The sequence below is a fragment of the Hipposideros armiger genome, unplaced genomic scaffold (genome assembly GCF_001890085.2).
Source record: "Hipposideros armiger isolate ML-2016 unplaced genomic scaffold, ASM189008v1 scaffold_302, whole genome shotgun sequence".
NCBI lineage: Eukaryota > Metazoa > Chordata > Mammalia > Chiroptera > Hipposideridae > Hipposideros > Hipposideros armiger.
This window is the reverse complement of record NW_017731652.1, coordinates 191,732-217,003: the sequence shown is the minus strand read 5'-3', so window position 1 is coordinate 217,003 and position 25,272 is coordinate 191,732. Positions and strand designations below refer to the sequence as shown.

General features: G+C 39.9%; 1 protein-coding gene across 8 annotated transcripts in view; it reads left to right on the top strand.

The window, feature by feature from the left end:
• NEO1 (neogenin 1) overlaps positions 1-25,272 on the top strand; it is a 261,075-nt gene that overhangs the window by 193,400 nt on the left and 42,403 nt on the right. For 5 of the 8 annotated variants that reach the window (XM_019659587.1, XM_019659581.1, XM_019659583.1 and 2 more), the window contains exons 9-14: positions 8,226-8,445; positions 15,492-15,646; positions 19,439-19,587; positions 20,474-20,612; positions 23,455-23,504; positions 24,445-24,592. In XM_019659587.1, the coding sequence (XP_019515132.1) occupies positions 8,226-8,445; positions 15,492-15,646; positions 19,439-19,587; positions 20,474-20,612; positions 23,455-23,504; positions 24,445-24,592 (861 nt within the window). The remainder of the gene's footprint in view (positions 1-8,225; positions 8,446-15,491; positions 15,647-19,438; positions 19,588-20,473; positions 20,613-23,454; positions 23,505-24,444; positions 24,593-25,272) is intronic. The other 3 variants (XM_019659584.1, XM_019659588.1, XM_019659586.1) reach the window with 1 other exon arrangement.

Sequence of the window (25,272 nt, the reverse complement as noted above, 5' to 3'; positions counted from 1 at the left end):
GTTGTAAGGTGCAAGTCTCAAGTCAGGCAGACAACGACCCAAGTTAGGCCAAATCAGGAGCCTTTATTGCAAAGCCGGTGACTGCGAGGAGGCTCATGCCATCAAAAGGACTCGCGGCCCCGAAGAGAAGTTAAGCAGGGTTTATAAAGGCAGAAACCACAAAGGTACATTGAGGCAGAAAATTATATTGAGTTATACAGAAACTAACAACAGATCTAAACGAGGACATTCCAAGCATGGGAGACATGTCCAGGTGGAAAAATCCCCGAGTAATGTTGAAACTGTAGGTGGAATGTCTCTTAGACCCCAGCCCCCTCTATTATTGGGTTGGGGTCTCTTGTTAGGATAAGTGTTCAGTCTTAGCAAAGCATTACTACAAAAGCTAACATAGCAGGATTATATGAATATCTAACCTTATTAATTATTAGTACAACTTTTAATTATTAGTATAGACCATTTGAAGCATTATAATGTGACTGTTGCTGGGCAGAGATTACCTATAAGGGAAGTGGAACTATGGGGCCTTTAGAGGAACTCTTGGATTTTTCTGGGCTCCTATTAGCACAGGGTAAACTGAGGCAAGGTACAATACAGAAGTGGAGACACTAAGGCTATAATTTTACATCCTATTATTCGCATGCACATGATTTCCGAGAACAGCTACTGATTCCAGGTAGCTAAAGCTTAGGCAGGGGATGGAGAGGCAGATAGAGGCCATTTTATAATGCATGGCTTGAGCTTATTTAATAAAATAAGCAGGGGACCTTTCTTCACTTGTTTTATTGATTTATAGGAGTCAATTATATATTCTGGTTCTGAATATATATTCTGAATTATATATCCAAGTCCTTTATTAGACATATGATTTAGAAATATTTTCTGTCAGTCTGTGGCTTCTCTTGTTAGTTAGTTGGGCATTTCTTGAAGTGCAGAAGTTTTTATTTGGACTAGAATCTAATTTTTCATTTTTCTTTTATGTCTTTGCGTTTGTTGTCATGTGGAAGAACACTTTCTAACCCAAGACACAAAGGCTTTCTCCTGTACTTTCTTCAACTGAGTGAGCTGTTTTGAGTTAGTTTTTGTATATGGTGTTAACTAAGGATCTAAAGTCATTACTTTGCATTTGGTACATAGTTGTAGCAACGCCAGTTGTTGAAAAGACTGTTTTTCCCACACTAAGATTTCTTGACACCTTGGCCAAAACCAACTGACCATAAACTTAGGGATTTATTTCTGGAGTCGCAATTCTCTTCCATTGGTCTATATGCATATTCTTATGCCAATATTAGACTGCCTTGATTAGGGAGCTTTATAGTAAATTTTGAAATTGAGTAATGCAAGTCCTCTGACCTTTTTCTTTTCAGAATGGTTTTGGCTATTCTAGGTCTCTTGCATTTCTATTAAATTTTCAGAGCAACTTGTCATCTTAACAACATTAAGTCTTCTAATCCATGAACATTTATTTATTAAGATGTTTTCATTTAGATCTTTTTATATTTAGATGTTCTTTAATTTCTCTCAGCAATGTGTTGTAGTTTTCAGGGTACAAATCTTACACTTCCTTTGTTAAATTTATTCCTAAGTATTTTATTCTTTTTGGATGCTATCGTGATTGCTATCGTGAATGGAGTTGTTTTCTTCATTTCGTTTTCGGATTGTTCATTCCTATTATTATAAAAATAGAGTTGGTTTTGATATATTGACCTTGTATCCTATGACCTTGCTAAAGTTACTTATTAGTCTTACTAGTTTTTTCCCCTGTAGATTCATAAGGGTTTTCTACACAGATAACTTTGTCATCCATAAATAAAAATTTTATTATTTCTTCCTTTCTAATCTTTATCACTTTTTCTCTTTTTCTTGCCTTCTTGCACTGACTAAGACTTCACACAAATGCTTAATATAAGAAATGAGAACTAACACCTTTGTCTTTTTTCTACCCTTAGGGAAAAAGCATTTAATCTTTCACCACTAGGTGTAATGTTCACTGTAGGTTTTTCAGGTTGAGGAAGTTTACTTCTATTCCTAGTTTGTTGTGAGTTTTTATCATAAATAGCTGTTTGATTTTGTCAAATGCTTTTTCTGCATCTACTGAGATGATCAGTAGTTGTTCTTTTTTTCTCTTAATAGTGTGTTACATTGATTTTTGGATGTTAAACTAGTCTTGGATCCCTTTGGTAAATCCTACTTGATTGATCATGTTGCCAAATATGGATTGCTAATATTATGTTATGGATTTTGTATCTGTGATCATGATTGGATATTGATTTGTGATTTTCTTTTCATGCGATACCTTTGGCTTTTGTATCAAGGTAATACCAGTCTTACAGAAGGAGTTGAAAGTATTTTTCCTTGATTTCCTGACAGAGTTGTGATGGATTACTATTATTTCTTCTTTTAAATATTTGAAAGCATTTACCAGTGAACCGTCAGGGTTTGGACTTTTCTTTGTGGAAAGAGTTTATTTACTAATTAAATTTCTCTATTTTAGTTCTATCCAGATTTTGTTTCTTCTTGAGTAGGTTTGATATTTTTGTCTTTCTGAGAAATTTTCTATTTCCTCAAAATTGTCTGCTTTGTTGGCATGAATTTGTTTATAATATTTCCTTATAAGTTTTGAATATTTATAGGGTTGGTAGTATTGTTTCCTTTGATTCTTGACTTTGGTAACTTAATGTTTTCTCTTAATTTTTCAGTCAGTCTCAGCTTTGTTTTTTTAATAACTTGGCTAAAATTTAAAATTTTTCCCAGCTTTAGTGAGGTGTAATTGACAAATAAATGGTAATGTATTTAAAGTGTACAACATGATGATTTGATATATACATACATTGTAAAAGGATTCCTACACTCAAGTTAATTAACAATTGATCACCTCACATAATTACCTTTACTGTGTGTGTGAGAATGCTTTAGATATACATTCTACAGTAAGGTGGAAGCTTAGGTAATTCATGTGAGACTTCTCTTCTGATAAAGGTATTTAACTTTCCCTCTAAGCACAGCTTTAGCTACATCTCATAATTTTAATATGTTGTGTTTTTATTTTCATTCAGTTAAAAGTATTTTAAAGTTTTTTCTTGTGATTTCTTCTTTGACCCTTGGGTTATTTAGGAGTGGATTGTTTGATTTCCATATATTTGGGGTTGTCCCAGATTTCTTTGAATGCATGTATTTTGGTGCTCTGTTAGATGCGTATGCATTTATAATTGTTATAGTCAAAGAAGAAATACACAATTCAATGATAACAGTTGGAAATTTTAATACCCTACTCTCAAAAACTGATAAAACAATTAGAAAAATTTAGAGTGTAGATGACTTGAACAGTCCTGTCACCCAATTTGACCTGATGTTGTAGAATCTCTGCCCAACAACTATAAGTACAGATCCTTTTCAGGCACACATGGAACCATCTCCAGGATCGATCATGTGGTGAGACACAAATCAAGTCTCAGTAAATTTAAAAAGACTGAAACCATACGAAGTATAGCTGTGACCACAACGAAATTAAATTAGATACTCACAGCAGGCCCGTTCCTTGTTTGGGGCTTGCATCCCCTTGCTATGAAGTGGTGAATCCTTCAAGCCCAGGGTCCTTCTCCTCTAACAGCCTACTGCAGCTGTGGGTATCCATCCTGGGCCCTTTGCATTGTCTTCGTGGGACTTGATGGGTGTGGGGAATTGATGAGAACCAATGTGGGGTGCTGACTGCGGCCATGGCCCTGAGTGATAAAGTTCTCTGTATCTAATGCAAGACTGGTGCCTTCACCAGCACCCCTGGACAGTAATAACTGTCTTGTTAACCCCTAAGTGAGGTAAAATCTCAGCCTGAGTGGCTCCTGACAGTTTCCTGTAGTTCCTCGAACCTATTTTAATAGCTGCTTTGAAGTCTTTGTTAAGTCTAGTATCTGAGGACTCTCTGAGACTTCTTGTAGGCTGCCCTTTCAACACTTTCTTGCTTATTTGCGCGTCTCTTTATTTTTTTGTTAACTATTGGATGTTTTTGGGTAACATATCATAGCAACTATAGGTTTTGACTGGTTCCCCCAGCAGCTGTTCTTTTTGTTTGTGTAACGGCTTGCCTGGGCTAAGTCTGTGATGTCCGTCTCCCCACAGTGTCCAACCATGGTTGCTCCTGCTTAGCTTTGGGTTTTGATTCTCTTGTTTTTATTTTGAAGCCTGGTTTTCTAGGGGTAATCCCTGTGCCTGTACACATTAGTGTTTAGCCAAATGTCAGTCAGAAGTTGTGCTCAAATACTTCAAGCCAATACATGAGCCTTCCCACTCAGCTGGGGGATTTAGAAGAGGTTTGGAGAATGCTGTAAAAATTCAGGTCATGTTTTAACCTGCCCCGGCCTTTGCTTTCGGCCAGGCTCTCTCACTTGTCCTCCAACATAGACATGGGGTCCACGGCCAGGGACATGTGTGTGGCCTGGGCCTGCTCCTGTCTCTGTCATGGTTTTCAGTTAACCGGCAATAATGGAGAGCTTATCAAACCTTGTTATCGCTTTTTCACCTCACCAAACTCCCTGTTAAATCTCTAACTAGTGTACCATCCGTCGCCTGCCCTCCAAAATCACAACCTCAGGCTAGCAGAGCTAACCAGCCCTTCCCACTTGCCACCAAGAGTGCTACTTGAAGTGACAATGCTCCACCTCAGAGGAGCCCCCTCTGGCGGCAGCAGCAAAACCACTGGTTTCCAGGGCTTGCCTTACCCCGTTGACAACCATCCCCACAGAGCTGGGGTGCTGGGGGCCCCCAGGCAAGAGTGCCACAGAATGGCTGCTTTTCCCTAAGTAGGACTGTTTTCATGAATAAATGCCTCTCAATGTGTTGTCTGCCTTTGGACGGTTCCCAGTTTTTGACAGCTTGTTGCCCAGCTTTAAAGCTGCCAAAAAGCTCCCCAAAGGGGGAGAAGATTTGCGGATTTCCTCAAACGGTCATGCTGGAAGTGTGAAGTCCCTCCTAGGCCATCATTGTGCCGTTGATCCTCATGTAACTTAACTGCCTGTTTGATTTTCTTGGTCACATGAGACTCTTGCCTTTACCTGCTCATCCAGCACAGAACAGCAGCAGTAGATCCAGTGTGTGTGTGTGTGTGTGTGTGTGTGTGTGTGTGTGTGTGTGTGTGTGGTGGGGGAAGCGGGGGCAGGGGAAGGCGTGTAGTGGGGACGGAACCCGAGCACTGCAGTGGACGTGGAGCTTTCCCACGCTAACCAGGAGCCAGTTATCGTCCAGCGTTAGTTCTACTTTTATCCCATGCATCATTGTTAAAATACATTTGCAAAGCAAATGTTTATATAACATCATTATATAAATACTATTTGTGTATACTTTGTATTAGTTAAAAAGATTAAAATATTGCCTTGTGTAATGAGATTCTAGAAACGTTGGTCTCCATTGCACTAACATTCTTTCTGAATTTTCTTCCACTGATTAATTCAATAAATATACATTTATTGATTATGTAAAATATACAGAGGCATGGTGAGTGATTCCCAGATAAAAGAGATACAGATTTTATCATCAGAGGGCCTATAAGCTAGTGTAAACTGTGCAATGTGAACATGAAAACTCTAAGTGGGAATTGCTCAGTGCTGTCACAGAATTACGGATGTATGCTATAGAAACTCAGTAGGTCAACTGGATTTTCCGAGTGGTTCTTTCAGTTACCACCCGTTACATACTTCCATCACCTAGTCCTCCCTGCTTCCATTCCCTTCCTAGCTGCCTTTATACTTAATGTTCTTGCGTTTGTCATCCATTTAAAGCTAGCAGTGGTGATAACGTACCTAGTTTTTCCACGTGCATTTCTCTCATTGATATTCATCTGGTTTATATCAGCCTTGGACGTGGGTAGGGAGTGTTATCTTTTCCAGTTTAATAGAAAAGGAAACAGATCAGGGAAGCCAAGTGACTGGCTCAATCTCACATTATTAGGAAGTGGCAGAGTCAAATTTTGAACATAAGGTCTTTGTACGCAAAATCCTGGGCTTTCTCTAGTTTTCTCTATTCCCTCTCATTACAGACTCCCTCTCCTCTCTGGCCAGCGGATCGCTGGGAAAAATTAGCTTGGTGAGTTGGGTCAGATGTGGAGGCAGCTTAGTGTGTTTCTGGACAGGCACAGAAATGAGGCAGCGAAGCAAGATGGCCACTCTTTGAACCATTTCCCTCTAAGGGTTTTAGTGACTTAATTTTAAAAAAATCAGAGATCCACATTTCCAAATGCTTCTTATACATTTCTCTTATGGACATTGGGTTGTTACTTTAGACACAGAATGCTCAAAAACAAATTCACCATCTATCTCTCCCTCAATTTGGTGTCTCTTTCTCTGTTAATGGCACCACCAACCACCCTTTCTCCCATGCCAGAAACTCTGAATTTCTGGACTCCTTTTTGACCTTCATGCAACGTCTAATCCAGTCATTTCCATCCTGCTTCATGGAGTTGCTACGTGAATAAACTGGCACAGTATATGAAAAAGAACTCTGAAAGCTGTGAGTGAGAGTATTTATTTCCTCTGAGGCGACACATCTTTGAAGCATAAAGGATAAGAACGAGGCCTCAGTGGCCATTCAGAATTAACTTTCTAATAACATTGACACTTGTATCGGTGAAGTTGGACTTCTATCTGAACGAAGACTTCACAGCCTTGTGTTTTGATAACACTCCACACTCTTAAAAACCCTTTCTCAGAAGGAGAGGAAAAGGAGCAAGTGAGAAGAAACAACGAATTTGCCAAAGTGACACAAGTAGTAAGTGGCACAGCCAGGGCTAGAACTCCCACTGGCTGAGTCCAAAGGCCTCTGAAACTAAAACCAAGTTTGGTTTTACCACTCTACCACTTACTGTGTGTGACCTAGGAGAAGCAAATTAGCCCTTTTCAATGTCATTCTCTGCAAGTGAGCCAGGGATACAACTATAGTACCTGTTCCTAGAGTTGTAAGCACTGAGTGCACCCATATAAGGAGCGGAGTGCCATATGGAACGTGTGCAGTACATAGAAACTACTCAATCTCCTCTCCCCTTCTCCACCTATCTAGAGGCGAGGCTGGTCCTCCTCTGCCTTTTCCTTAGAGAATTTATTCCCTCTGGCATATTAGACTGCCTCCCTGCAGAGCCTCTTACAGCTCACGAACGTTTCCAGGAGGTTGTTGCCCTACCATCTCATTGAAAACTAGGTGGAGAATTTTCATGTTTTCCTCTCTGCTTCTGTTCTGTGAATGTCCCCATGAAGGTTATGATGCAATTCTAGTCAATATTTTAGGTAAAAATTGTGAGATTAAATTTATACTTTCTGGCCCCAAGGTGAAGGAGCTTTTAGATTTAATATTAAGAATAAACTTCTAAAATCAGAGGTGTCCAAGGGTCTGCTGTAGGAGGTAATAAAATTACACACAACCACAGGTATACAAACCGAGCTTTGGACTAGCAGCTCTTTGGCTTTCCACGGCTTCATCTGTCCCATCTGGTCATGAGGCCTGCACGTATTAATTTAAGCTATGTATTAATACTGCAGTGAGAACTGTAAAGGCAGACAAGCTACCTAGGCGTTGTATTGTTGTGGCTTTGCACTTTCTGATTCATTATTTTATGCTGTCATAGTTAAATGACTTGATAGATAGCAAATGAACTATAAGTTAGCAGCGTGAGGAAGGCTGTCAAATTTGCCTGGGTCTTGCCAACAAGGAGAGCAGAGTTTGCCATTAGACGAACGTGGAAGCTGTGGCTCTCGGCTCTGTCTCGGGACTGAAGACACACAGCTGTGCGGTGAGGTCACAGCTGCCTACTAGGCTCATGCGCACTACACACCTTATTCCATATTTTGATAAAGCGAGGTTTTATCCCATATGAGACTTTTACATGCCAAGGTTGACATTGCATGCTGCTTTCAGGATTAAAGGAAATTAGTTGGGCACTGCCATGGCCTTCTGTGAGATGTTGTGTTCTCAGCTGTCTCCTCCTGCCCCTCGCCCACAGCCATCACAGGGAGCTGAGAGCCTGCCTGCTCAGTAGCAATGTGTCATGAAAAGTGCCCATTAGTTTTCAGTAGTTACCCCCGGCCTGCATGTTAGCCTTCAGTTTAATGGCCTTTTTTATGTTCATTCATTTTATTTTATTTCCCATCGTGGTTTTGTTTATTTCTTTTTTGTTTTTTTTTTTCTGTTCTCTTTTTAAAACCGTCGTGGTTTGCCCTTCATATTCCCCAATGTTTGCACATGACAAGATGTTGCCATCCCAACATTACCTCCCACTTCACTGACCAGTGCCACTACTGACCATCTAGCACCAGCCACCACGGGACCTCTGCCTTCGGCTCCGCGGGACGTCGTGGCCTCCCTGGTCTCTACCCGCTTCATCAAACTGACGTGGCGGACGCCTGCCTCAGATCCTCATGGCGACAACCTCACCTACTCTGTCTTCTACACCAAGGAGGGTATGGCTAGGTAAGTGCCTGTGTGTCTGGGCCCACTGGCTCCATCCTGTTCCCCCTGGCTCTTCGTTGTGCAGGATTTGTACCCATTTTCAGCCCAGAAAATGTGATCACTGAGATGCCTCTTCCCTAGTTTTAGGTCATTAGAAATAAATTCCCAAACAGACTGAAGACCTTGTATTCCTTCCTGCCTTTCTGGGATGATTGGGGAGAAGGTAGATAGAGCTGTTGAGGTGGAAGCAGAAAAATGTAACCAAGGCTACCCTTTTGTCATAAGATTCAGTCAGCATAGCCTGTAAGGTACAGCTCATTTAGAACTTGCAGGTTATAGAAATTAAGGTGGACTTAATTTCTATATTAATTATAGAAATTTTTAATTTTCAGTGCAAGTTTTTTTTGCCTGCACCATTACATAGATGAGGGCTGCTCAACTTCAGGTGTTCCCTTGATGATATACAGAGTTATTAGAGATTAATTTCCTTAAAACAGCATTTCCATTAAATTCCTCTCCATCTCCACACCTTTCCAGACCTCGCCTTGCCTCTCCATTGCTTATGGGAGGTGATCCAGACTCTCCAGGCTGTTTCCAGTCTAGCTTCATTTTATCTGTCCAACCAGATTTCCTTACTGACCAGTGGAACACACTCTCTAAGGAAATCAGTCGAGTTCCTATAACCGTGTAGTCTGTTCTCTTCATTCACTTCTCCCTTTCCCCTTTCTCAGCTAAAGCTAAATTCAGTTAATCCTTAGCCAGATTAAGCCCCATGAAGCCCTCCTAAAGCTTTCTCTACCTTTTCAGCACATTTTTCTTACATATGTGTTTGTACCACTCATATTGGCACTTAATTATAACACATGATTTTATACTGCCATAGCGGTTACTCTTTTATTGTTTTATGTGTATTTGTGTTGTTTACCCAACTAGATTATAAACTCTGCAAGGAACCATGCCACAGACTGACTGTGTGTTCCTGACATCGCCAAGTAGATTCCTTAATTATGCTGCTACTTCACCCCAGAATAAGAAAGCTAAAACACCCGTTCTGGTTAAAGCCCTGCCATGTGAAATCAAGCTCGTATTTCTGCCAGTGTGCTGCCATTTGATATATATTGTCTTTGATACCAGGCTGGCAAGTTCAGCAAGTATAGGAACCTTAATCAAGTGACAAGCCCTTGATTTAACACTTTTGAGAAGCCTGAGTGACATAATTGGGCCAGAGAGATGGAGGCACTCATGGTGATGTTTATCTGAGCACTGCACTGGATGTTTGGGGGAGTCACAAAGATAAGGAAACATAGTTCTTTGCTCAAAAAGGCAAGGCATTACTACCAAATAGCATTTGTGTTAAAATGTCTCCATTTGACTTTGGAATCTCATTGCAAACTTCATAGGATTTCCCAGGAGGAAGCATTTAGCAGTTCCTCAGAACAGCAGGCTTCGTCCACCAGAGGGCCTCCACCCTGTCCTCCTACCAGAAGACACTTCCCTCACAAGAACGGGCCCTTGTCTGTCTCTTCCAGTGGCACTTTCCCAGGACTTCTGTGAACTCACCCAGTTGATGTCACTGTCACACTGTGGTGTACTGGGGCCACCTGGTTCCCAAGCTAGTTGTTAAATCTTCAGGAAACTTTGCAAACCCATGACGTGACTTGGTGGCTTGAAATTGGGCATGGTGGCAGTACAGTCACAAGTGCTGCAAACCAGAGCTGATTGTTAAACATTTACCAGGACACCACTGCTATCACATTTTTTTTCTTTTGTTTTGTTTTGTTTTAGAACATTTAACACTCTGAAAATTTCTCTTTTAACATACGCATTGTGTCTGTCTTGTTTATTAGAGTATCACTAGCACCTAGAACAAAGCCTGGCATATAGTAGCACTAAATAAATACTTGTTAAGAAAATAAATTGATCTCAATTAGTGGAGAAATAATAGCTATTCAAGAAATTGTTGAAATAATTTACTCCATTTGGTGGAAAGAATAAAAGTTCTATCTTGTATCATGTGTAACAGCAAACTATATATTGATCAAAAGATACTTTTAAAATTTATAAATGTATTAGAAGAAAATATAGAAACTTTTTTATCATTTGAGTATGAAAAGCTTTTTAAAGGAAGAAAGAAAATGCAGAAGCCATAACAAGGGAGACTGACAAAGTTTTATTATATGATAGTGTAAAAATTCCATATAATAAAACATAAACAAAATCAAACTATCAAGTTATAAGGTAGGGTAAAAATTGTAATATTTATAAAAGATTTATTGATAATCTATATAAAGAGCTTCTATAAGACAGATATCCCAAGGTGCAGATGGTACAAGTCGGTGATTCATAGAAGTTAGTGGAAAGTTCATTGAAGTTAAAAAAGGTTTTCATTTTCACTGGCAATCTTGGAAATACAAAATAATGAGTTAATGTTTTTCACCTATAAGGCTGGCAAAAATTTTAAGTTGATAATACCCAGTGTTATGCAAGTTAAATGCTGGAAAGAAATCCACTCCAGGTCCTTGATGACCGCATAAATTAGAGCAGCCTTTGCAGAAGGTGACTCGGTAGAATTTTGTATCTTTTTTTTTTTTTTAAGCTGAGCCATCCTGCCACCTATTGGCAGCTCATCTCGGGCCAGGAATCAAACCAGCAACCCTGTTTCTCAGAGCTCGCACTCTTGAGCGAGCTCTTAACCAACTGAGCCACTCGGCCGGCCCAAATTTTGTTATCTTCTTAATGCACATCCTTTCAGTCCAACAGTGAAACTCTGGGTGCCTGTTGTATAGATGTACCGGTGTACTCATGCATAGGGCGCTCGTATAAGGATGTTTATTGTAGCATAGTTTGTAAGGATGAAGAAAGGAAACTAAATGTCTATTGGTAGAGGAATGGGCACATAATGTGTGTATATTCATATGAAGTTCAATACAGGAAATTTTTAAGTGACTTATACCTGTGTATTTTGATAAGTATTATGTAAATGTAAATGCCCAGAGCCTTGATTCCTAAGCAGGTGCATTTTTGCCTCCTGCCTCCCAGGAGACATTTGGCAATGTCTGGCGACATTTTTGATTTTTATAACTGAGATGGGAGGAGATGCTTAATAGCAGCTAGTGAGGAAGCTAGAGGTCTGATATACAGCCTACAGTGTACAGGAAAGCCCCGTACAACAAAGGATCATCTGCCCAAAATCTCAGCAGTGCTGAGGTTGAGAAAGCCTGGCATGGAAAGATCTGCTAAGATACAGGTCCATACATGCCACAGTTAGGTCTCTGGATGGAGCAGATTTTCGAGGGGGGGAGAAAAACTGAGACTTTTAAATATATTTATGTAATTTTGTTTTTAATGAAAATCTATCCCCGTAAAATTTATTTAATGTATCGTGGTTTGAAATAAGCAGGGATGATTAATAAATGAAGTTGGAATTGAGGAAAATATAAACGTGAAATTGGCAGTGGATACATAAGGGAAGAGAAGATGCAAGGAGGAGCCAATGTAATTTGTGTGTCTGGTATTTGCAGGATGGGAAACTATTAATAAGAAAGCTAGCCTAACTGGCCCAGAGTTTTTGAAGAAATTAGTAAGAGATTATAATAAAGTGGAAATTTGGAGCCAAATGTTGGACTACCAGTAAGAATTTGGACATAATCAGTTAAGAAGGGACCATTTTAGCCTCCCAAGCAAATGTGCACTGTGATTCTATGAAACAGCTTTATTAGCAGGTCTTAACAGGAGAAGCAGTGGAGTCAGGGCACAAACTAGGTAGTCATTATGCTAATCTAGGTGTGTGCAGCAGGTAGGGCCTGGGTGAAGGTAACAGCAGGGACTTGGAGGGGACACAGTAAATCTGCGGAATATTTCAAAGAAAGATTTGGAGACTACTATTTTTTGTCACTTCATTACTTTATGATTTCTGAATAGAACCAATGAAGGAGTAGAAAGGACACTTAAGTAAAAAGACTAGATCCTGGTTACTTATTTTATAAAGAAAACGGATTTAACCTTTATAAGCTTAAATTTTCTCATCAAAAAATGAGAGTATTAACTTCACAGACTTACAGTAAGAATATAATGTGAACCTCCATTTACAAATTCCCCTACTTCTTGCATTTGAAAATTCAACCGCCAGGTGGCACTGTGTGCCCTGGTCATGAGCTATAATTCTGTTGGGTTCCTGAGTTTCCTGGATTCCAAAGTGTCCTTGCTCTGCCTTTTCAGCTATGAAATGTTAGCTCCCCCCCCCCGCACCCCCCAAGGCCTTTAATGTAAACAGCAGTACTCCCCCAAGGCCTTTAATGTAAACAGCAGTACTTTTCTCATATTAGCTTCTAAATGGAGAACACAGAATAAGTTATTCCAGAAATTAATAGTGTTTTAGAGATGGACAGAGCCTTACATATCTGTTAGTCTAGTCTGAGAATTGTTAAACTGTGGACCCTGGACCAAATCAGACTTGTTATTTTTATGGGCCAGGGGCTAAGAATAGTTTTTACATTTTCAAATGGTTACATTGTAGTAGGTTATATAAGTAACTACATAATATTTTCCATTTTGCCATTTGGCCTATAAATATTGACCATCAGGCCTTTTAAGAAAAAGTTTGCCACCCTGACCTCATATTTTCATGGAATACATGAAGAAACTGAGGCCCAGAAAGAATTAGTGACTTGCTACGGTGCCCTAGCACGCTAGGTGTTGTCAGAACTAGAAATGGGGCTTCTAATGTCTAACCCAACACTGTCTTAATATAAAGTGTACCTTTTTCTTTCTCTTTTGACTCTCAGAACACATTTAATCTAAGTTCCATTGTAACCTCACGCATTTATGAGAATTATCCTTTAAATTCACCCTGGATCTTGTCCTGAAGTCAGAGGGGTTTTTTCCTAGACAGATACTTGGTTCTGGGACCTCAGACCAATCTAGGATTAGGAGCCATTTAATGTGCTGAGTATCATCTCAGGAATACATAACTATTAATGATTTTTTTATTATAATGCTTCTATTGAAATTTGTTGTAGGTTTTTAGTTCCCTTCACTCATTTCTATTTTTTCCCTTCTACATAAGAATAAGGATATACATGATATCATTACTATACAAGATTTACGTACCAGGAGGCAAATTTCCATTCATTCAGCCACATTTGTGATGCTGTAACCGTGTGTGAGTATTCTGCTAAGTGCTTCTGCAGTATGTGAACATGAATGAGACACTCTTTCACTTTAAAGTAAAATAGCAGCCCCCATCTTTCTCAGAGAGAACATGTTCAAACTTCTGTGTGCGGAGTGAGCAAAACAGACCTAATCTGTGCTCTCACAGGAACTTTTTAGGTTAGTGAAATGCAAAATACCATACCTCCTTTTAGACAGCAGTCATTTGTGATCAACCAAGTGTCAGAAACCTTAAATGTGAGAAATCAGCTGACACCCTCCTTCTAAATCTGAAGTAGAGGTTTAGCTGAAGAGAAAATATCAATAAGTATCTCGAGTATCTCTGAGTAATCCCTTCTGTTACCAGAGTACTCTTTCCAGTGCACCTGATGATAGACAAAGCTCCTCTGTACATCGGATGTGGGTACCATTTGTTTGTTTGTTTATTTGTTTGTTTGTTTGTTTGGATTAAAAGAAGGTAGTTTAAAAAACTAGAGAAAACGACTGAAAAGCACCTAGGTCTCTGAAATGCAAATGTTCATATACAATTAGACAAATTGGCATATAGTCATGTAGAACTAAATATACATTAATCAGTAATTTTAGGGAAAATTATCACTATTTTAAAGTAAGAATTTTAATTCAATGGATAGGTAATTTCAGATAATTTCTTCCACAGAATAGTTTTGGGCCCTTTTATTACTCAAGATAGATACAGAGCTTCCCTCACATGACTGGCAATTTTTAAAGACTAGCTCTCCATCTAAAACAAGTAAATTCTTTCACATCGTTTGTTGAAAACTCTTGTGTAATATAATCTAGGTTTTGTTATAGTAAGTACAGTGGACTGAGCATAATTATGGACCCAAGTGTGAACACACAGGTTCCCCAAGATACAGGCTGAAAGCTGTCTGTTTTTAAAAAACCTAGGAAAGTGGGGAGGGGCGAAATAAAAAAATTAAAAACCTAGGAAATTGCTTTTATATTTCCATCTCATAACACTAGACTGCTATATTCATTTGTATTGTTTGTGATAAGATTTGTCAAAACATTTCAAATCAGTTTGAAAATCATTCAAAAACAGTTTAGAATTCATTCAAAAAATTTTAGAATTTAAGGAAGTCTAAAAATCCAGTGTCATGATTAGCTTATTTTATAGATTTGTAGGACTCATTTAAATTTTTAATGTTTTGTTTTCAATTTTAAGAGTGATAATCTCTAATTTTGTTTTTTATTGAGAGGCTATTATCCAAAGTACCAGCGATGCCAAAAAACTGTATACCCATTTTAAGAGAGGTTATGTATTACTTTTTGAAGTTGAATTGAATTACAGTAGCAGTGTGTAGTATAATGTTCTCTCAAAAGGTGGCGTTAATCAAATGAATGCTAGTGTCATTGATTGTATTGCAATTTTAATACAGTTTTTCCTTTCTTAAAATGTGTTTACATTTTTTTGGCACCTTCCATATACACAGCATCCCTTGATACTTTCTATGAAAATTGGGTCATACCTGTAGTCACCTTAGGTTTGTTTCCCTGAGAATCACCCCTTAAAACTCAATGATTCCTAAAGCCTACAAAATCGATGACCCGCTGCCCCATTGAAATGGCACTGAGAAGACCCTTGTCTGTGTCTCCTCTGCAAGGAAGTTGTGGTTGTGATCAGTGATATCAGTAACATTGAAGCAAGAACATCAACAAGTTATCAGACATGTATGCCATTGCTCTTTGCAAGTTTCCATATTCTACTGTACACTGTTCCATCCCCAGAAGTTTCCTTTTTTGAGAGTTCATTTGACTTAAATTGTTAAGATTCTGATGTGTTGTGGCATCTGTAGGCATTGCAATGAAAATGAAACTACACATTCTAGAAATAGTTCTAATCAATTCTCTCTTTCCAAACCCCTCTTTGTCCAAAGGGAACGTGTGGAGAACACCAGTCACCCAGGAGAAATGCAGGTGACCATTCAGAACCTAATGCCTGCAACAGTGTATGTCTTCAGAGTCATGGCTCAGAATAAGCATGGCTCTGGGGAGAGCTCAGCGCCACTTCGCGTGGAAACACAGCCTGAGGGTGAGTCTCCCACCTGCTTGTCCGCCCCACCTGCAGATAGACCTTCGTAGTGGTCTACCTGAAGTGTAGCTTTGCACACCACAGGAGAGCAAAAGATAGCAGTTCCTCACCTTTGAGAATGTTACGAATTAATTAGGAGAAATAAAATTAATTCACATCAAACAGAGGCAAATGGTGTAATACAGTGTAATTCTGCTGATATATTCTCAAATTTTACTGATCCTTTAAGACCTAGCTCAGATGCCTTCTAGAATCTTTCCTCTGATCCTAGCTAACATTGTGTCTCTACAGTTCTGAGCTACATTACCACTTTCTTCCCTGACTTGTGATTATGACTGTATCTCATTTACTTTATGACAAAGACAGTGTTGGTTGTCCTTGTATTTCCCACAGCATCTAACGTAGTGCCTTACACGTGTAGCACATATTCAGTATTTGTTATCAGTTGGGCTGTCCTGGTTTCTATACACACCACACCCTTCAGAATTTCCTTAAGGCTCTTCTTTGGACCTATGGTCTTTTGTGCTAAATAGCGTTACTTCCAGTTACATTTCTTAAGATTTTCTGCAACTGAAATGAGTGTCAGGTTGATTTATCTTACAAATGTATGTCTTAAATTTTGGTTGTAAACTATAGGCCTGGAATTATAAGAAGCCATCAAATCATAATTAATGCTTTTCCCATGAGACTTTCTTCTACACTCCCACTTTCTCTTAATTACAAGACACTGTTTTTCCTTGTAGCCTTCTCCAGTTTTCTTTTGCCATTAACTGCACTGGTTTTTCATATTAACAGACTTCCAATAACAAAGATTTTACTTCAGCAGTGTGGCATATACTGACCAGGGGATTAAACAGATTTCATGAGTTTGCCAGGGAAACTATGGAAATAATTCAGCGACTTTACTTGTCTTATGGGTGGAGTCAGTAAAGTCCAGGAACTATGGAATTGCACTTTCTAATGCTGTAGCAAAACATTCACTCATCAAACATTTAGTGAGAGAGGTGGGGTTGGACACAATGGGAGTTCTCCTCTTAAAGAATTAGCAGTCAGTGACGGGCTGAAAGATCAAAGCCAAGACCAGGCAGGAAGAAGAGGGCCACCAGAGAGTTAGGAGGCTGATTTAAGGAAAGAATGTGCTCTCGTTACAGTGAAAGGATGTTGAATTTCACAGTTGTGCTCAGTTAAGAGCAGGAACAGTCAGTTAGATTTCAAGCTCAATTTTCTTCCATTAACTTCCATGTACAGGTGTCATTCATGAGAGATACTAGGATACAAAACAAGGCACAATCACTGTAAAAGTTAGGTACATCAAGGCAGGTTCCGGGAAAAGATGAGAACCCAGTTCGCCTTGAAATGTTTGACTTAGAGCAGGCATCCCGGGGAAGGAAACTGCATGACCCAGTTCCCCTGTAGGATCAAACTACATGCATGCAAGGTGAGGCAGGATGAAGTGAAGGAAAAGACCACTGGATTCGATTCAGTGCAGGAGTCCCATCCGGGTCTGTGAACCTCGTGAAGAGAGATGAAAATGTGTGTGCGCCTGTCCGTAGTCACCTTTTCCTTGGGAAAGAGCCTGTGGCTTTCATTACCATTTGAGAACTTAGGGCTCAAACTGTTGAGAAGGGTCATGGTCAGTTTAGAGATGAGGGCAAAATGTAAGGGACAGAAGATTTATCACGTGCCTGCCCAGCTCCGGTCACTGTGCTAGGTGGTCTAGCGGTAAAAACCAGTAAGCCTTGACTTCTGCCCACAGGTCTGGTAACCAGAGGCACGCAGGTTAATTGCCGACAGTGTGATATGCTGTCAACACAAGGAAACTCAGCGGCACAGTAATTTGTTCAAGGAGTTTGATTCTTAATAAGAATAAGATGGAATGGGCAGCAGATTCTGGTGAGGGCACGTGAGGGATGGAGAGTGACTCTAGCATGTTCTGACAAAAGAGAAGGATATGGTGGAGAGCAATTTGCATTCTTCTGGAGGTGTGTGGGGAGGCGTCAGTGTTGGGGTTGGCCCTTGGAAAATATTTTACATATTTAGCTTCACAAACCAACTTCAAAATGTTTCCATTTATTATGCCACTGTACAGAAAGAATTTATTTGTGCCTTTTTTAGGATATTTACTTATGTTTAGCTGATGAATGTATTGAATGCGATTTTAAGGGAGTTTGGGGACTGTTTTGTTTTCCTTCCTTTTCAATAAGTTAAGGGAAAGTTTTCCATATCAGCAGACGTTTGACAAATTCTACTGTCAGGCTGCCCAAAATATGCTCTTAACATTAAGTGAATAGCATGATTCATGACTCAAAAAGATAAACAACTGTCAGAATAACCATATTCAGGTTTCTCTGCTTTGGTAGCAAAACTGATCTTAAGCTGTGGTGTTGTTATTTAAGAAAGCTAGTTTGTTTTACATTTTGTTAGTTTTTTCCCTTTCCTTAAATCTATTGGATGTGTGTTACCAAAACACGAACACCAGAGAAGCAGTTTTCAAATCTAGAGTGTCCAGCAAAGTGTAGGCACAGGCAGCTGCCTGGGATTTGTGTGGAAGCTGGGCTGGACCCTGTCATCAAGCAGAAGGAATACAGTAAAGGGTATGTGAGCTGCCATGGGAGTTCCAGCTGGACAGTCAAGTCAGTCAGTCGTTGAGTCTTCCAGCCATGTTCCAGCCACGTACGTCCTGTGGAGGGGGTTGTAATAATCTCCTAACCGGTCTCCTTGAGTCCATGCTTTAGAATCAAGAAGTACTCACTCCTGGCTCACTGCTCACTGCCTTCCCATCACTTAGGAATGATTCTTAACCTTTCAACCTCATCTGTGAACAGGGATGATAATAGTATTCATCTCACTTGGGTTAGTGCAAAGATTAAATAGATGTAATTTCAATATGTAAAGCATTCAATGCTGGACCAATTGTAAGCATGCAATAAATGGCAGCTACTTATTAACTATTAATTATCTAGTCTTGTTCCCTTACTGTTTTTCTTCCATGCATGTGCTCACAAGTCCTTTCTAAACACATACCTGATCATGTCATTTTATGTTCCTGCTCATCATTGTTCAGTAAATATCTAATACCTACAGGACAAAATCCCAAATCCATAGCAGGGCATTCGAGGGCCTTCAGTATCTGGCCCCTGTCCTCCTGTCCAGCATTCTTGCTCCACATCCACTCTCTATTTCAGCCTGAACCACAAAACTCTGTTGTCTCACATACTATTCCCCATTGACTGGAGTACTTTCCCCCTTGGTATCTGTGAAAACAATTCATTTATCTTGCTCCCAGAGGTCTTTCCCTTTCGTGCCCATCCCCTCCCAAAGCAGAGTTGTGTGCTCTCCTTTCTGTTTTCATTATAATCGTTGCCTGACTGTGTTAGCACTTCTGCCATTGTTCGTAAACGTTTATGTACCTGACTGCCCTCTAGACCGGGAGTTCTTTGTGGCCAGGCTCCATCCATCACCGTATCCTAGTGCCTGGCAAGAGAAGCCTCTCTTTTTGTGATGGTGGCTTCATATATGCCCCAGTCCCACTGCACAGCTAGGATTCTTCATAAACCACAAGGAGAAGTCTGCAGTGTGCATTTTTTTCTCTTTTAATAAATTTGAGATACTTCACAGATAATTTTTGGTTTTAAATCAAAAGGGAAATTTGTTTAATCAACATGTTGTCATTAAATCAATTGTTTTCTTAGTTTTTTGCTTTTAAAACATGGCCATTATGACATTATTGCTGAGAGTGGTTATTGAGGTAAATTTCATTTATATCTTGCTGTCTTGAAATTTTCTCTCTAGTTCAGCTCCCTGGCCCAGCACCTAACATCCGAGCATATGCAGCTTCACCGACTTCCATCACTGTCACCTGGGAAACACCATTGTCCGGCAATGGGGAAATTCAGAATTATAAATTGTACTACATGGAAAAAGGGACTGATAAAGAACAGGTACAAGATGAAGCCATTTTTTGACATTTATTTTTCAGTTACAGTTGACATGCATTATTATATTAGTTTCAGGTGTACTGCATAGTGGTTAGATATTTACATAATTTAGGAAGTGATCACCCTAGGAAGTCCAGAACCCATCTCACACCATACATAGTTGTTACACGATGTCATTTTTCAATCCACTGATTGGAATAATAGAGTTGAACTATTATTTCCAAAACTCAAAACTTGTTTGTCTAGAAATCTGAGGGGAAAAATAAGAGGTATAGGAAATGAAGAGTTGACAGATTGTATTTCTTTATGCCAGGTTTATTATGTAGTTTTTACAAGCAAGGGTCACTAAACATCAAGCAGTATTACTCAGTAAATTGTCAGTGTTTATGATTAATCTGCTTTGACTGTTAAATAACATTCTGTAAAAGGGATAAAAAAATCTGCATTGTCGAATCTATAACTTCACTCATGTGGGATATAAAACTGAAGGCAACAAAGGAACAAGACAAACAAGTAAAGAAACAAAAAACTCATAGACACAGACAACAGTTTAGTGGCTACCAGAGGGTAAGGAGGGAGAAGGATAGAAGAAGAGGATAAAGGGGGTCACATATATGGTGATGGAAGGAAAACTGACTCTGGGTGGTGAACACGCAACGTGATAAATAGACTATGTAGTACAGAATTGTACACTTGAAATATAGAATTGTACACTAGTATAGTATAGAATTGTACACTAGTAATCTTACTATTGTCACCCCAATAAATTTAATTTTAAAAAGATGATTTTAAAAATCTGCATTGTGTCAAATATAGAATTTAAATAGTTAATTATAGCATTTTTCTTGGCATGAGTTGTGCATATATAAATTGTTTTATTTTATTCTAGGATGTTGACGTTTCAAGTCACTCTCACACCATTACTGGGTTGAAAAAATACACAGAGTATAGTTTCCGAGTGGTGGCCTACAATAAACATGGTCCTGGGGTCTCCACACAAGATGTTGCTGTTCAGACCTTGTCAGATGGTGAGTCTTTCTTCCTTTGCAACAAAGTACTGTGCCTGGGGACCCTATGGGCAGCAGGACCACGGGCTTTGATGTCAAGAAGATTCTGTTCAAATGCAGGTTCTCTTTTCATGTAGTGCCTTTGGTCAAGTCACTGACCACATGGGAGCGTGTTTCCTTGTGTGAAATGTAGGTGACGCCACCTTCACTGGGTGGCTGTACAGATTCCGTGAGAGAGCAGAAAACATGGTAGCACCGGGTACTGTGTTTTTCTTTTTATAGGGGCTTTTGTATAAGTAATATTATTGCTTGTTCATAACACAGATTATTCCAGGGCTGTGGGCAGGCTAGCCTTGCTCTGCTTAGCATCATATTTACATGCCAATAGGCCTTTTAAATTCCTGTGTTTGGGGGCAGTTTCCTTTCTTACCTGTGACTGAATTTCTAAGTTAAAGCATATACTCATTACCTAGAACAGTATTTTTCCAAACTGCAGCTTCCAAAGAGATTGAGTAGGTCAAGACCAGCATTTTAAAAATATGTATTTTTAGAATTGAACAGAAAGAGGGCTCATTGCACTTAGTAAGTGTGTGTATTGTTTCCGGAAACTAAAGTAAATCCAATGTGTTACAAAAACATCTTTTTCTGAAAAATGCGTATATACGTATATGTCCCTTATATGTAAACATGCATGCTTTAGGAGCTATAGTTTGACTCTTTAGGCAAATGGTCCAACTTAATGTTAGCAAAGGTGGAACTGACATCGCGTGTGTCCCGATGTGATGCAATGAGAAAGACACAGCGCCCGTTTGACCTGTGTTGTATCCCTGTTAAAAATGTTTAACTTGAATCTGATCATGATGAAACAGCTAGACATACCCAAATCGAGGGAAATTCTGCAAAGAAATAAACTGGCCCGAGTTCTTAAAAAATATTAGTCTCATGAAAGAAAGAAAAAAACAGTTAGGGACTCATTCTAGATTAAAGAAATAAAATAAAACAGGTATGATCTTGACTGGATCTGGGAGGAAAAAAGTAATAAAGAGCATGATTGATACATTTACTTAATATTAGATAGGTATAGTATAGGCTGTTAGTATAGGCAATTAATATCTACATGTTAGATATTAGGTATATTAAATAATATCTTTGTGTTAAGATTACATTTTCTGAATGCAATCATTGTGTTTTAGTTTTCTTGGGGGAGGTCCTGACCTTAGTCACATACTGTAGTACTTAGGAGTGCTAACAGTGTGATAACTGCAGCTCTCTCTCCGACGACTCGGGAACAACATGTAGGTAGATAACTTGTGTGTGAATATAGGGAGAGAAGTAAGCAGATGTGGCAGAGCATTAACCAATGGGTGAACTCAGGAAAAGGACGTATGGCATTCATTGTATTATTCGTGCCACTCTTCTGTGTGCCAGACATTTTTCAGGATAAAATGCTGGGAAAGATAATTACAAACTGTAGTCTGGTTAGCCAACTACACAAGCCAGTTGGTCAAGACTTTTGAGAAAAGTTGCGGGGGGGGGGGAATGTTTAAGCTTTGAAATCTACACACGAGCCCATTTTAACTGCACTCAGTGGGTTGGCATGCCAACTCTAGTGCCTGCCAGGGACCTGCACGTGTGTGAGTGTGTGGCTAACAGCAGCGCGTGGGAGTAAGACAAATCTTGGTTTATATACAAATATTGTGGAGTAGAGATTTGAGCCTCATCTGTGAAATGGGAATGATGGGAACTCCCTTGTGGGAATGTTGAATGGCTTAAGTCCCTGCCGTGTAAGAAGACAGCAGCAGCTCTGCCGGGTGCCTATGCAGCCAGGGCAGAGGTCCTACAGGGAGGTGGCTGGACCCATCCCCACACTTCTTTCCAAGCACAGGTGCCTACGTCCTACTCCAGGCTCGCCTGGCCTGTCTGACTGGGTTGAGGCCCGAGGCACTTTGTAAAGTTCACATACTGAGCAAGAAATAGTCTCTGTGCTCCAGGGCTAAAGCATAGTGGGCACTTGGTTATGTACCTTGTCAGCGAAAGGGAGAAAGAAGTTTCCCTGGATGGATGAGGGGAGAAGAGCTGAAGTCAGCGTTTTGCGAGGGGAGAAGAAAATAATAGGATTTCCTGAATTCCCTTTGCTTGCTGTAGTTACTGCAAAGGGGGCTACTGGAGTGTGTGTGCCATAAACTTGAACATAACCCGTCTTATGTTCTAACATGCGAGGAACTAAAGCTATGCAGCTGTTTGTTTAAGCAACAGCCTCAAACTTCTCACGTCTAAATGAGTGTTGCTGCTATAGCGCTGCCTTGGAAGCCAGATGGTCACGTTACTGAAGCTGTCATTGCTTACTTATCTCTGCTTTACGGGAAGTGCCTTCATAACCTATTTGGGAACTCCACGAGAAAACCAAGCTCATGACTGCACGTCACATTTTTGACTCATTGTGACACCACCCACTTCCTTCACTTGCCATATTCATTAGACTTGTTTCCAGGAAATCTGTGGCTCTTCCCCCCAAAATAAAGAAATACTGTCATCAGGAATAATTAAAAGAATACATTGAAGGTTCAGAATGCATCTGGGGTCTAGAAAAGTTTAAGTCACTGTCACATCCTTGAAAGAAGTATCCGACTTCCCAAAGGGACAGCCTGCCTTGGGTGCACATATATGAGGATGTCCCAGTTTTTTAAACAAATCAAACATGACTACATCTTACCCACACGCTGCTGCTAACAGGAGGGCCCTAGCAGCTGTGTTTTACCTCCAGATTGGCAATCAGTGTTTGAGATGTGCATTTGAATAAGGTCTGGCCAAGAATGGTGTGGGTGACTGAAAACATTTTTTTTCTTTTTTTTTGCTTGTCCAGCTCCCAGTGCTGCTCCTCAGAATCTGTCCTTAGAAGTAAGAAATTCAAAGGTGAGACTTCATGTTGCTGTTGTTCATTTTTCCTGGTGTATTATTAAACCTTAGAAGAGCTTACAGAGAGCGGAATTCTGTATCGAAATCATCTTAAGCAGAGAAATAAGGTCACCTAGATGCTACACTTGGCTGTGAAGCTGGGCTTAGAAACCAACTCCAGTTTATTCTGTTTCACTTTACTGCGCGTCTCTGATGCTGAAATTACGTTAGCCTTTCTGCACAGATATTGCCATTGTTATGTAAGTCATTACATTCTAGACTTTAACAGTCCAAAATGAAGAAAGAAATAAGTGTCTGAGATGCCACCACCCCTTAGGCCTGTGAGATGCTCCCAGTGCATCTGTCAGGTGGCTGCAGGAGCTGAAAGCGCCCTTCCTAGGCCAGGTCACTGCACACTAAGGCACAATGCCCCTCAAAGCCCCAGCGCCCTCTGGACGACACAGACAGATCAGATGTTCAGTCCTTTGAGGGAGCACGATTGGACTCCTTCTCTTTTGAGAAACAATCAGCTGTTAATTCATGATCCTCTTTTTGAAGAGTTTTAGACAGATGTTGTCTAATTTCAGCTCTTCCACAGTAGAGATGGGAAGAGAACCTTACACCTGACAATAGTTTACTTTCTAATCCATGTGCCTCTGATTTTATATTTTCTTCTGAAAAGTTCTTTGAGACTTTTGCCCAGTGTCTTCATTCTGGCAAAACACCCAGGAGGTCAAGGGCCCAGAGTATACTGCCCACAAATATAGTCTACCAATTTTATCATTGGGGGTTTCAAAATTGAAAAGTATTTTTGAGTGATTATTAAATAAGTAAAACTTTGAGCACCCTACTGCCTCTATGTTCCTTCTCTATGTGAATTCAGGGTAATAATACCTAAAACAGTTAGGAGCAAGCTTTTGACATCCTTGTCTTTTCCCCATGAACTTGTCTTTCCCAGAGTATTCTGATTCACTGGCAGCCACCTCCACCAGCCACACAAAATGGGCAGATCACTGGCTACAAAATTCGCTACCGAAAGGCCTCCCGAAAGAGTGATGTCACTGAGACCTTGGTAACTGGGACACAGCTGTCTCAGCTGATTGAAGGTAAACTGCTTTGCAAGTAGGCAAAGGCTGGGAGATGGCGTCTCTCAGACATGAGCTATGCTTGTCTAATGACTGCTCGGACTTGTACAAACAGAGTAAAAATAGTTCAAAAGAATTTATAATGGTTCAGTCTACGTTCAACGTGATAAAAATTAATGGAAAACACTCCTACAAGTTCTGCCATTTCTGAGTGGTGAGATTGTGATTGGGTTTTATTTCCTTACTTGTGTTTTTCTGTATTCTCCATGTTGTCTTTTTTGTACTCTGAAAAGAGGATAAAATAAAGCTGTGTAAGCAAAGGCTCTGCTCGATCTAGTTGGTAGCAGAGTCTGCAAAGTGGTTTTTATGACACCGACACCACTCCTGCATATGAGCCTGAAACAACATTTGTGAATAGCTAAGGCAGTGCAGTAATCATTCTTCCTGCTATGGGCACAATAACACTTTAGAAAATTCTGTCAAGGGTAGCTCCTTTTGTGCAGTTTTTCCTTTATGTGCTGCAGAGCAAGCAGCAGACCTGGTGAGAATGGACTAATGCATCGCTAGTATGGGTCTCCCTATATATGACAGTATCCCCCTCTTCCTTCCTCAAGTAGGGGAGGTAGGGTTGGTTTAGCAAGGCAAGTTGACTTTGCAGGAGAACCATGGGAGGAAAATGAAGTGCTTTTCGCTCTTTGGAT